This window comes from Anas acuta, chromosome 1, assembly GCF_963932015.1.
Source record: "Anas acuta chromosome 1, bAnaAcu1.1, whole genome shotgun sequence".
In the NCBI taxonomy this organism is placed as follows: Eukaryota; Metazoa; Chordata; class Aves; order Anseriformes; family Anatidae; genus Anas; species Anas acuta.
The window spans coordinates 203,815,099-203,828,858 of NC_088979.1; the positions used below are offsets into that span (position 1 = coordinate 203,815,099).

The 13,760-nt window shown below is 53.4% G+C and overlaps 1 protein-coding gene across 1 annotated transcript in view; it reads right to left on the reverse strand.

The window, feature by feature from the left end:
- The window catches only part of AHCYL2 (adenosylhomocysteinase like 2), a 51,470-nt gene that overhangs the window by 20,715 nt on the left and 16,995 nt on the right, over positions 1 to 13,760 (reverse strand). Inside the window, 1 exon segment of the mRNA XM_068670197.1 lies at positions 266 to 374. Coding sequence (XP_068526298.1) covers positions 266 to 374 — 109 coding nt within the window.

A 13,760-nucleotide genomic window follows, 5' to 3' on the forward strand; every position in this document is an offset into this window, starting at 1 on the left:
AAAACGTGCTCCAAGAAAACCAACTTGAGCACCTCTGAAGGAGAAAGCATGATTTTGCCGTGCCAATTTCAAAGGAGCACGCAGGGGGGAGCAAAATCATGCGTTCCTGCACAGGGAGACAAAACTCAGCCCAGCCAAAGCGAGGTTCCAACTCGATTTTCTTAATTTTTGATTTTAGAAAAAAAGCAACGACTACAAGGGGGAGCTGGGGGTCGTGGGGCTGCTGCGGGCACCTCCTGTGATGCTGGTGGGAGGTGGCACCCACCTGAGCTGTAGCTGTCGGTCGACGACTGCGAGATGGAGCGGGACAGCGAGCGGCGGCCGATCTTCGTCGGGCGCTTGTTGAATTCCTGCTTTTGGTCGGCAAACTGGATCTGTGAAAAGAAAAAGGGCCGGGTAAGTCCGAGGGAAAAAGCCAAGGGGCTGAGACAAGAGGATGAGGAGCACCCCGAGCCTCGAGGTGGCACCTTCTCGGCTATGGGTGGCCTGCAAGTGCGGGTATTTGGGGGCAGAGGGCACGTTGCCTTGGTTGTGTTTAACCTCAGTGACACTTAAATCGCCTCCTTGAGCCTTTCCAAACCCATACTGGAAGGTTTCCATCCCCAGTACACCCAGACCAAGTACCAAAATGCTCGCAGGGGGCATCCAGCACCTGCAGGACTGGCACTGACCCCGCTCACCACCTCTCTTGTAGCGACCGGTCCAAGTTTGCTGTGCAAAATACATGGGACAAAACCAAAAACACCCCAAGAATGACCCCCCCCCAGTTGCACTCTACAACAAGAAGCATTTAGGAGTGGATATCTAGAGAAAGGTGCAGTGGGGAGGATGTGACCGAGTGCCTCCGGTGCCCCAAACGTGGAGCAGCAGGGGCTGAGCGCGCACCCGGTGCCACCAAGGAGCTGATGTGAGCAGCACCCGTGGGGACACAGCTGAGCCCCGGGGTCTGGGGACGTATTTTGGAAGCCAACCATGCTCCCCGTGTGGGCTTTGGGCTGGGCGAAATCACAGCCGGAATTGGAAACGTGACTTCCAGCTGCAAAACTCCTTGGACTTCGCTCGGGGCAAAAGAAATGAGCCAGTCTGGTGTGACGGGATTAAATATTTACATCTCCAAAATGCTGAAAACTATTAATTGGGTCCTTCGGCCAAGCCCCGGGGTGTTTCGAGGAGTTGGTTTTGGTTAAAGAAGCCATCAGGCCCTAAGGAATGCAACCCCTGTCTAGGAACCCAAAGTCAAGCCCCGCAGTTGGAGCAGCGACACTCTGCCCGCGCACTGGGTTGTTACAGCCCCTGTGCCTCGCTTTTTGAGCCAGAAAACGAGGAAAAAGGGTGCTGGGGGACAGGGCACACACATGCTGGTTTTCATCTTCCTTTTCTAACAAGTCGTTGGCCCGAAATAATGTTTTATTTCTTTCTTTAAAAAAAAAAATCCCTTGACAGCCAAACCACCTCATCAAAGCATCGGGCCATCAGCGCGGAACGGTGCTCGCGGCGAAGCGGGATACGCTCGAAACCTAACGGGGTGAAAAATTCCTATCACAGACCCCGGGAGCTGTTAATATTTTCCTTCCCCGCATCATCTGCTCAAGGACATTCGATGCAAGTGTTTGGAGCGATGCAGTCAGACCTCCTGAAGCACTCGCATGGCCGGCAGGAAAAACCCCAAATCAGCCGTGCACCGAGCTGGGCACAACCTCGGGCTTTGCGTTACCCCTGCAAGCGTTCAAAGCCCGACAGGGGGATCTGCTGCTGGCTCCTGGGGGGCATCTCCAGGGGCTGCTGCTCGCTGCCCCAACCCCTCACTGATTTTTTAACGTTTTTGTGCTGGGATTTGAGCCAGGACAGCCGTCACACCCAGCACTGGGCGTGCACGTGTGAGCGGCACCGAGCGATGCGCCCCTAAGAGGTCCCCACATCGCCCCTTCATTTTTGGGCTGCAATTTCAGGCTCAGTCCAGCCAGAAGGACAGCAGGAAATGATGCACCGCAAAACTTGTTTAAATTTCTTCCGAGGGACCCCAAACTTTGTTTAAATCTCTTCCAAGGGACCCCAAACCTTGTTTAAATCTCTTCCAAAGTGCACGGTGCAACCAGCGCCGCGCCGTGTTGCCGCGCTCCCTTCCCAAGCATCAGGGATTGGGACACGCAGAGCGGCTCGGGTTCGGGTGGGACTTTCCCAGCCCCTAAAAACCTTCCCCTGATGGTAACAGCAGCCACACACAGGTTAACGCTCAAGAGGAGAGATTACAGAGCCTTGGAAAGCTGCAGCTTGGGGTCAGGCGGCCGACCCGCTGTGCGCGCACAGACACGGCGGCTTTACGCCCGCTGCAATTTGAGCCCAGACACCCAGGATCCCAAGCCAGGAGGGAGAACGGCTTCTGCAGGTGCCCCACGTCCAGGTGTGGGATATTTTGCTTCCACTCGGGCTTTTCTAGCCCCGAGGAGCATCCCCAGCACGACACGTGTGCCCCCGGAGCACGCGGGGCAGCTCCCCGCAGCCGAAGCTCTCCCGCAGCCATCAAGGGGCACGGGCAGCTCCAAAAAGAGGTAATTTGGGGGAACAGCAAGGGGGGAGAAAGCAACGAAGAGGAAAAGAAGAGGATTTTTTAAGCGAGAAGACAGCCTTACGGTACCTAGAGCCTGCCCTCACCTGGGCTTTCATCCCCGGGTCCCCATTGACATTGAACTTCTTCTTGCTCAGCATGGCGCGGCCACCGCCTGCTCCGCTTCCAGCTCCGGGGGGAGGCAGAAGGAGGGAGGGAGGGAGGGAGGTGGCTTTCGGGTGTCCTTTAGGGAACCCCAAAGACCTCAGAGGGCACTGCTCCCCTTGGGGAACCCCGAGACCTATGGGGTTCTGCTCCCCGCGTCCCGTCCCTGCTGCTGCCCTACGCACCCGAGCACTTTTATGGTGCCCGGTGCGTGCATAACAATAGCCCGTTTATGTAACCGGGCCATTGCCACGCTTGCTATAATTAACTTGCTAATTAGGCTCCTTTTAACTCGGGTTCTCCCCCCTCCACCTCCCGATTTTCCCCCCCGATTACGGGAGCAGAACCTCATTAGAACAAAATTAACTAATGGGTAACTAAACCAAGGGGGGTGGGACTACGGCCGCAGCCTGCCCGGCGTCGCCCTGGACGGGTCGAGCAATGGTTTTGCTGCGTGGTTGGAGCCTAAACCCAAATGTTTTGCCCCCAAAAATGCTCCCAAAACGATTTCTATGGAGAACCTCAAGGGCTGGGCCAAAGATGGTTTTGCACTGCAAGAGGAACACCCTTGTAAATTCTCTTTGTGTTTTAATTTTGCGAGCGCAGCGTTTTTGCAGCGCTGGTGTCTTCAATTTATTCTTATCCACGGATTATTATTTTTTTTTTAAGGAACAAGGGGAGAAAACAACAGCACCTGAAATGTTATTTCAGTACCGTTTCAAGGTATTTGGGCAAAAACAGGGTAGCTGAGGCTTTCTGACACCACCAGGCAGTCCGAGATGGAGAACAGCTCCTGCCCCAGCAGGAGACACGCGGGGCACTCGCTCTTCTCGCCTCGTACCCCTGCCTGCTCCGACGGGTGCTGATTTCCCTTCTTTTGGCCCCGTTTTTTGGGAAATTCGAGCTACAGCTGGCCCCTGGAGGCTTTTGTGGGTTCCCCGACTGCTTTTGTGGGTGCGCATTTGTTCGGCGTCGCTGAGAAATCCCCGGAGGATAATGAGGTTTTTAATTCCTGGCTAACACGCGAGGTGAGCTGTGGTGGGACCTCGGGGAGAGCGCGGAGACCAGAGCGTAACAGCCGGCTTGAGATAACGACCTTAACGAGGATGAGCATTTGGCAGCTTAGGCTAATTGTTATTTAAGATGTTCATTGCCACCTCGTCCTGAGAAAACCATGGAAAAAGGCAAATCAGTCGAGACTGGGAACCTGCTGCAGGACTTCCCTCCGTGCCCCCTGCGCACAGCAGCTCCAAACCAGCCACAAAAGCATCCATCCGCACCGGCACCAACAAACGCTGACACCAAATGGCATCCTTCTGGAGCATCACATCCCAAAATACCCCGTGCAGACCCTCAGGGGACCCTCGAGGCTGCAGACCCGCAGCTTTTGCCTCCCGGGCACTGCTTGCTTTTTGGAGCGATGCCACTACACATCTCGCAGCTTTGGGAATTCTTTCTGTCATAACAATTTTTAAAAAAAGCCCGTTTCTGCATTTTTTAGCATCTTTTCCGCCCCAACTTGGCCACCGAGGTGAAGGTGAGCCGGCACCTGGAAAGCAGAGGTGTGGGTGCTGCTGTCCCACTTCTTCTCCATCATTTTGAGCTCTTCCAGCTGCTCCTGGGGGCTCCAGTGCCCAAATCTTCTTCCAGCAGAGCCCTTTCCATCTGCCCAGCCTGAAGCTCGCTTGGGGCTTCATTTCTGCTTCGGGATTGCCCAAATCCAGCTCATTTCTGCAGCTACGACCCTGCTTGGAGGAGCTGGAAGCCCTCTGCTCCACGCCGTAAGGGTTCAACAGCTGGGGAAGAAGAAACTTTTTCTATCCCATTTCCTGAGCCTTTTTTTCGGGATGCTTCCAGCACGTTTCCACCAACAGAGCAACCAGGGAGAAGCGGAGACGGGGCTGGCAGCTCATCCGACCACACCAGCACCTCCTGTTTTACCCAAAATCTGCTATAAACACGCTTTAAAAACTCCACTTTCCGTGCAAAGCTCGTTATTTGGGGCAGCTTTTTGCAGAAATCTCCTCCTGCAGTGGATTGACATTTGTCCCTTCCAACAACATCAGAAAAACGTGGTGGGTTATTTTTGAAGACCCCTGCCCCAGCCCCGGCTGCCCCCAGCCCCATTCAGCCCGGCCTCAAGACCCCCAGAGATGGGCACCCCCAGGTCCTTAACCCCCCCCAGAGAGCTTAACACCAGCCCGTGGGCTGCACGAGCCCCACACAGACACGAGGGGGAGCAAGAGCCTGCAGAAAAAAAGACAGATTTGGGCCTTCAGTGCTTAATAAAATGATAAATTTTCATGCCCGGGAAGCACCGGGCTTGGTGCAGCCGTCCCGTGACTGTTCCTTGGTCATCTTTGCAGTGAGCCAGCCCAAAATTATGGCAGGCAGGAAGAATCAGAGAATTGTAGGGGTTGGAAGGGACCTCCAGAGATTATGTCTGCAAAACCTAGAGGGGGTTTTACAGCAAGAATTACCTTTGAAGGCACGTGCAGCTCCTGGAGTCACGGTGGGAATGAGATGGTTGAGTAGGAAGGGACCCGAAAACTCATCAAGTCCAACAACCTGACCACTTTGGGGGCCAACCAAAAGCTAAATCAGATTAACAGCTTAGGTATCACGTTTCTACCTAAAAAAAAAGAGGATTTTATCCTCTTACAAAAATTAATTTTCCCATTTCAAGCACCCCTGGAGGCGAAGGCTTCTGCTGGAAGCCCCGACCCGGTTCCAGCAGGAGGCAGCCGCATGAATTCCTGCCATTCCTGACTTACAGGATCACCCCTGCTAGAAATAGATCCCAAAAGATCACCTCTCGGGCACTGCGAGCAGCCGAGGAGCTGGCGGAATGGAGACATCTCCTAAGCACTCCCTGAATATTGGGGTTTTTAAGCCGGGGGGATCCTCCAGCAGGAAGGGGCATCCTCTCAGCACCTTTGGCTGCGCTGGCCTTGTGTTTTCTCCACTTATTAAAAGCTCTCAAGGATTTCAAACCATCGCTGTGCTCCTGAGCTGACAGAAATTCCAAGGCAAACTGCCCCCAAACCTCCTGCAGCCGGTGGCTCCGCACGAGGCTCCTCGCCTGCCCTCAGCTTTCATCCAAGACAATTCTCCTGGCCAGCTCTGTCTGTACAAAAAATAGAAAAATATGCCATTTCCCAGGTGAGGAAGGCTGAGAAGCCAAGTAGAGCTTTGGCTCCTGGAAAAGATTAACTTTTACTCCCTTTATTACATTTATTTCTCCTCCAGAGAGGAACAGACGTGTTCGGAGGATCGTCGGCAGGCACAAAATGCGGGGACCTCCTGGTACTGCAAAAAATCTGGAAGTTGCTAGAGGAGAAGTGAAGATGACATTGATAACGTGGAAAATACCGGGGAGCAAGAAGCCGCAGAAGCTGGATGGAAGCAAAATTCACTGCTCTACTGGAGAGAAATGTGCCTGCAGAAAAAATCCTAAAAGCACAGGGGTTTTAGGATTGCCAAAGCGAAAGCGGCTGCAGCCACTCGGAGCCCCAGAATATCTGGTTGGGATATTCTGACATCCAGAGTGCAGATTCCACATCAACACTGGCCAAAAGGCTCAGAACGATGCATTTTGGTGTAAAACACGTTTGGGGAAGAGGTGAGAGGAGGGCACGAAGGGCAGTGCCACCTCCCCGCGGCCTCGCCACCATTTGGTGCCGGAGCAGGTCACGGCCAACGTGTGATCAGACAGAAGAGTGGAAAATAAAGCCATAATCCTACTAAATCCACTCACTTGCAAGTCTAAACCCAGAAAATGGGCACTGGAGATGTAAAAACTCCCCTGGTTGCATGCTGCAAGCTCTGGGGTTCACCAGCACTGTTTATTCCTGCCTCTGTGTGGCTGGACACCAAAGCCCATCTCATTAGCACATGGGTAACGAGCACGGGAGCGTTCCCGGTGGCACTGAGATGAGGATGAGGTCCCAGAGCGATCCCACATCCCCCAAGACCTGTGGCAACCTCAGGGGGGGCCACGAACACCCTGGAGCAGGGCTGGAAACGCCGCTCGCTGCACCATGTGCACCGCTTGGATGCCAGCAGAGCGGAGATAATGAAGTTAATGAGCAAAAGCTTTAATCAGCGGACCTTGGCGTAATCGGGAGCGCTTCAAGGGGTGGCCACAGGCCACCTCCCCCCGGCTCTCCGCTTTCCCATGGGAATAAAACTACAGATTCTGAAATGGAAAAGGAAAAAGTGCTGCTGTTTTGGTACTAGACACACTTGTGTGGCAAATAAGTGGGTATGTGGTGGCAGAGATGAGGGCTGAAAGCGCCCAGCTCTCCCGACGAAGGGCCACGCTCTGCATGGACACAACGGACGGGTCCCTTGGCCTCTGAGTGCTGCACAGCAGAAAAACTGAGAAAAAACCTGGCTCACCCCGCAGATCTGGGTGTGCAGAATGAGAACACCCCATCAACAGGAGCCCTGTGCCATCTACCCACAATTTTTAAGCTGCTTTATGCGTATTTTAGTCTTCCAAAGAGTGAAACACTGAAGTATGGATGGGATCCATCACCCCACTACCTGCATCTTGCAGAAAACGCTGGCTATCAGTGTTTTCTTATCATCCTTATCTCGCAGGAGCTCCAGGACCAAGCTCCCCATGCACACGGAGAGCTGCAGCGGTGGCTCACGGCGCACACTAAATCATTGAGCAGCACCCACTTGGCTTTGGATCCATCCTCAGCAGCACATCCACGAGTCCAGACCCACGTGGGGAAGTCACAGCCCGACCGAGGTTGCTGTGTTTTGCACCAGGAGCATCTTTTTGGCACTTAGGACCAAGCCCTCTAAGCAGGAGCTGCTGCAACGTGTCCTTTACCACGGCCCAACCTCGCTGCGCTACCTCCACCTTGTCACCAGGCTGCCAGCCTGAGGTCACCTAAGAGAGGGGCTGGAAAGAAAAGAGAGGAATATGGATGGGAAGCACAACCTGGCATTATTAACGCTGATTTATGGAAAAATAAAATCAAACAAACCCCACGTGGCACAGAATAAACGTGTCCGGAGAGGGAGGTGTTGTAAAAGCGACAGCCCAGCTCGCTTATCAGCAGCGTCTCCAGGTTAACCAGGCCTCAGTGAAATCGAGTTTGACAGAGCTATTAACATCCGCTAATTTACGCATTTTAATCACTTAGCATCCAGCGCTGTGCGTCGGCTGCGATCGCTCCCAGAGGAACAATAGCTGCGAGCCAACGCGTTTGTTAAACGCGCACGGGGAGCCCCGGCCAGCTCCCAGCACGGTGCTCGATGCTTATTTTCCAGGGCGAGCCCTGGACCAGCATGCTGATTAAGGTCAAATAATACAAATAAGGTCTAATATGCTTTGTCCCAGGTGTATGAGCCACGGTGTGACAGCATTTGCAGGAAAACCCACCAAAAACACGATTTTGCTGACCGTATGGCAAACAGGACTGCCTGTGAGTGAAGGATGTTGGTAACCAGATTTGCTCTCTGTTAATTAGCTCCATTGGTGTGGAAAGCAAGCACGGAGAGGCACGTTCCTACTGCATCAGCAGCGACCTCTGCCCCTTTTCAGCTCCCCTTTCAGCTCCCCCTTTGAGTGCACCCAAACGTGGTGCTTGCGGGCGGCAGCACCGGCACGGCAGCGATTCGCCCCCTGCAATCTCCTGGCACGGGGCTGGGGGAAACCCACTCCTGATTGAACAAAATACGACCTGTCCCAAACCGAAGGTGGTCTTCAGACCCTAAATTTTAAGGAACTGCAGCCAAGAGCCTTTAGATGGCAGTGGGAATGAGCCTGAACACATCCAACGCATCGTCAGGGCACTGGGAGCGCAGGTGAATCCATTAGGCACTCTTCATGTGTATGAAAAGCTGGAGAACACTTAAATCCGTGCGAGATATTTAAAATTAGACTGATGAGGGATTACTAACAGCTCCTCTCTCGGAGCAGAGCGCTCTGACAGATGAAAAGGCGAAGGCTTTGTTCCCGAGGACGTGGGCTGCAGCGCGTGCGCTCCCACGCCTGGGAAGGGGACAGCGGGAGGGGGCAGCCTGCGACTCGCTGGGGGCTGACACCGAGCTGAGAGGGATGGAGGAAGCACCGAAAGCAGCAAGAAGCCCTCCTTCAGCAGGATTTCAGGACGGATGAAGTGCCTTCTGTATTTATTTTAACTGCTTTTATCCTTCCATAGCAAAACGCCAGGGAGCTGTTTGGGTTGGGTCCCTGCATCCTGACACAGGGGGCTACAGGACAAGGGGTAGTGGCTTTAAACTAAAAGAGGGGAGATTTAGATTGGATATAAGAAGAAATTATTAATTATGAGGGTGGTGAGACCCTGCCCAGGCTGCCCAGAGGAGCTGGAGGTGCCCAAAGCTAGGTTGGATGGGGCTGGGGGCAGCCTGGGCTGCTGGGAGGGGTCCCTGCCGTGGCAGGGGGTGGAATTGGGTGGGCTTTGAGGTGTCTTCTGCCCCAAACCACTTCCCCACACGCACCTCCCTAATTGCTGTCATTACAGCACACCCCTAATTGGCGCCCCATCGCGTTGTCCCACCGACAAACCTCCACGAGGCGCCAGAGTCACTCGGGCAGACGGGGAACCATCACCACACCACGGCAGGAGCAGGAGCAGGGTTCCCCCGGGGAGCTGCAGGCAATCAGCTAAAAGCTTAGATCAGAATTGGAAAGGGTTGCTTCTCTGCTTTTAAAACAAAATGAGCCACTCTGACAAAGTTAATCACCTCCCTGATAAATATTATTTTTTTTTCAAACGCGTTTTGGGTCCCAGGGGCGCTTCACGAGCAGTTTAGGAAACACCCACAGTGGTGTGAGGACACGAGAGCGCACGCACAGAAGCAAAAGCAAACCATGGGGTGGGTGCAGGCAGGCTGTGAGCGCTCAGCACTGCAGATCCCAAATGCCCCCAGGGTGCTCAGTGCTCAAACATCACCCAGGCTGTGCCGTACCGCACAAACGCTGAGTAAAACAGGGGCAAAAATCGGTGTAAAGAGCTTCAAAGTGCTGCTGCAGCTCCCTCAACCTTTTCTGCCTTGGCTCATGACAGCAGCTGGCCCTCCATCAACGCACAGCAGATAGCTCTGATGTTCCAGCAGCCTTGATCAATGGTGTTGGGCTCCCATCCTAAAACACGCACGAATTGTGCAGGAAAAGCCAGCACAAAACTGATCCTGCAGCACCCGCTTGCACGCCGATGTCTCCCCGTGGAGAGCCGGGCTGGCTCGTGGTGCCGGCCACCTTTCTGCCTCCTGGGCAGCTGGGCTGATATTTGCTGGTCCCTTCAAGCTGGACTGGTCCACTCTTGGTTAGGAGGAGCAATCAGAGCACGTCCCAGGAAAGGAGAAGAGGAGGAAAGAAAAACTTGACAGAACTTCTTATAAACGCTTTCTCCTTGCCTTAACGCAGTAAGAAGGGCTGACACTCTTAAAACTCATCTTAAGGCTTCCTTATGGTTCTAACGAGCAGACACAGCAGCTATTTTAGCAGGATCACTGCATGTACTTCAATAAATTAAACTGAATAACCCGAGGACAAGGCTGGCAGGGGGGGCTGGAGACCTGAAACCACTCGATAAAACCCTCAGAGAGCAGTAAGCGCAGCCCTGAGGTGCCCCTAGGCATGGATTTGCCAACGTCCACGACACGAGGGCTCCCAGCCCAGGCAGCAGAAGCACCAAGCTCTGGGTAAGGCAGCAGCACGCCGCCCCGCGCGTGGGCTTGCACAGGAAAGTGGAAAATATTAAGCAATTTGTCCATTGCTTCACATTTCACGGAAAAAAAAAACAACACCCCTTAACTAAAAATGGAAGCAGCGTCACTTCCCAAGAGCGCCCGGTAACTTCTTCCTCCCCAAATCAAACCAAAAACCAAAGAGAAGATTTAAAGAGTCGCAGGCTCCCTCGCGGTTTGGTTTGAAGATAGCAATTATTTTTTTAAATAAACTCTGAGGGTCACAGCCCTGGATTCAGCAGGAGGAGACCAGGAAAAACTCTGAACTGCTCGGGACGAGGCTGGAGGGTGGGAGATGATGTTAAAAGGTGGGCACCGGGCTGCAGCCCTGGAGCTTGGTGGGCAAAACAGTGCCTGGAGACGTGGGCCCAGGCGTGTGTCCCTGGTACCTGTGCTCCTACCAGCCCCACGATGGATTTCCTGGCTCCTTTCTCCCCTGTGTCTATTTTTTCTGTGCCTGTTTTTCCAGGCACAAGAATCACCCACCCTGGGATGCAGACGACCTCCTAGAGCCACCTTCCTTTTCCAAGTGCTGTTTCCTTACGACAGCTCAAGCTCTTTTCCACATTTTCCTCATCGTGGTGCCTTGCACGAGGGTTTGCAGCTCCGACGTGGCACGGGCGGCGATCACAGGGACCAAAACAGCTTCCAGCTCTCCTGCCTGCCTAGGACTAAAAGCACAAAATCATTCAAGCGATAAATAACAACCAAAGCTTCGCAGGATCTGAGTGCTTTCCAGCAGTACTCTGTGTCCTCTTCCAGAGCTTCCCCCGACGCGTCGGTTCCCTGAAAAGCGGCGTCCTTCTGTCTGCTTTCCTCTGGAAGTCGCTCCCCTTATGTACCGAGGCGTTGGTAATTAGGAAAAAAAAGTCGCTGCAGGAACCAAGCAGATGCTACGCAAAAAAAAACCTACCAGCCAGAGCCAAACGCACCCTTTACAGGGCTTTCGTTGCCACGCGTGCTTAATTTATGCAGCAGCACCTCGTTTCTGCGGAAAAGATGTGAAAACACACGGTTTTTGGCAGATCGTGAACTTTGCGCCGCGGAACGGGGACTGCGCCCTCCTCCTCTGCACCTCTGCACCCTGCTTGCTGGGACCCAAAAGCTGGCAGCTGCTCCGTGCTTCCAGAGAAATATAACAGAGAAATTTGGTCAAAATGAGCCAAAAAGTGATTTATGCAGCAGGTTAGGGCTGCTCGGACACACCTGTAGGCTCCAAAGCAAGCGTCCACGTCCACATCCCTGGATCTGAAGGTGCTGGGGAGGTTGCTCGAGGCACGGAGGACGTCTGCAGGCTTTGTGAGGAGCAGTGGAAGCACATCAACATGCGTGGCAGGAGTTGCAGCATTACTCACAGGCTGTTCGAGCCGGGGCTATTAACCAGAATCTGTCTTGGAGAAATCCGCACGCAGCTGCTGCTTCATCCGGCCCAAACTGCCTAGATTCTTGGTGTTTTAAAAAAAAAAAAGTGGGTATTTTATGTAAGTGCACCACTCTGAAACGTGCACCGCGTTGCAGCAGTGCCGTGGGATGGGAGGGATCGACGCAGAGGCTCCGCTCGGCCAAATTTTGGGTGTCAGGAGGGAGGGAGGATGAGGAGGACGCACCTTGGCTTGGATGAGCAGAGCTCCCTCGGGGTCTCGGGTCTCAAATACAGACCAAGGAGCAAAGGGAAGGCTGTAGGGCATCCCTGGGTTACACCGCTTACATTTAGAGTTGGAGGTGCCCGAACACTTTGCTCCCACTCCGAAGAGGCAGCTGAGTGCTCCCCGGGGGACTTCTCTCCCCCAAAGCTGGGATCGAAGTCAGCTCCTTCATGAATAACCTCTCCTTTCCTTTTTCTTGCTTAAACCTTAAAAGATTGTGTTATTAAAACGCATTTATTTCCTTTCTTCCCCTTGCTTTTTTTAGGGGATAGATGTAACGCTTTTATTCCATCGCTTCTGTTTTGTAACCACATTGGGTTTTACCATCAGCTGGGGTTCTGGCTCCTTGTCCTTCACACAGCCTGGTTTCATATTCCTTAGAGGAAAATAAATAAATACAATATTTAAGTTCCATGAGAGATGGTTCCACAGCACACCAGGAGCAAATCTGTTTCAGTGCCATGCCCCTCGCTCGATGGGACGCCGGTCGAGGCGCTCAGCTCGCCGCGTTCCCGTTCCCCCAGCAGGGCAGTGGGAACAGCAAACCCCAAGGGAGGGGAAAACCAAATATTTTGGGATCTGGAGGGGGCCCCGGAGCTCCCCAGCCCCTTACAGGAGGTGCCACGACCTCCCTGCTGCTCACACGGAGCGGTCACCGCGCTCAGCAGTGCCCGCTCGGAACTGGCAATTAACGGGGCCGGCGGAAGGTAAATGGAAAGGAGCAATGAAAAAGCCCCAAAATCCTCAAAAACGCCGCTTCTGACAAAGAATGTCCACGCGTTTCAGCGTAACCCACCGGGATAATGGAGGAGAAAAGCGTGAGGAATCGAACGTGGGTGGGCTCCTCAAAAAAGCAAAGCCTCGTTAAGCGTCCAGGCTAATGGGGAACGTGGGAAGAGAAGCAATCAAGGCTGCCTTCAGCTCCTGCTGCACAAAGAGGTGAATTGCGGAGCCACTCAGAGCCTCGGCAAGTTTCTGTCTGTAATTTTCATGACAGGAGAGAATGTATCTGACATTCATTAGCTCTCCTAATGCTCGCATGTTTTCGCGACAGAACGGCTTGCAGCTCCAATCGAGGTTTTTTTTTTTTTTTAAATAAGTTGAAAAAAAGGCTCAGAAGGCAACCGCACCACGCAAATACTGCCAGGAGGAATCACAGTTTGGGTTGGATGGGATCTCAAAGCTCATCCAGTTCCAAAAACCCCTGCCAGGGACACCTCCCAGCAGACCAGGTTGCCCAAAGTCCCGTCCAGCCTGGCCTTGGGCACCCCCAGCTCCTCTGGGCAGCCTGTGCCAGGGCCTCACCGCCCTTAAAGTGAAGAATTTCCTCCAAAATTTTTTTTTTTCTGGATGTTTAGGGTTGTTAGATTAAAGCCACCGAGAAGCTGAAGCCAACAGGAAAAAGGGAAAAAAAAAAAAAGCCCAACATTTCCCTCGGAGCAGCAAGAGCTCCCCCCAGACGCTGCCCCCGACTCATTTTGGGGCCACACCAAGACCCCTTAACCTGAACGCTCCTTCCCGGTCTCTCAAGTCCCATCTTCATGGGAGCACCGTTGTCTTTTCTTGAGGGATTTCACAGAAATGAGAATTAAGAGAAACGTCAAAAGCGGTCTCCTGCCCTTCTCCACCAGTTTTCAAACACTCCACGACAACTGAACACTAAAACACTA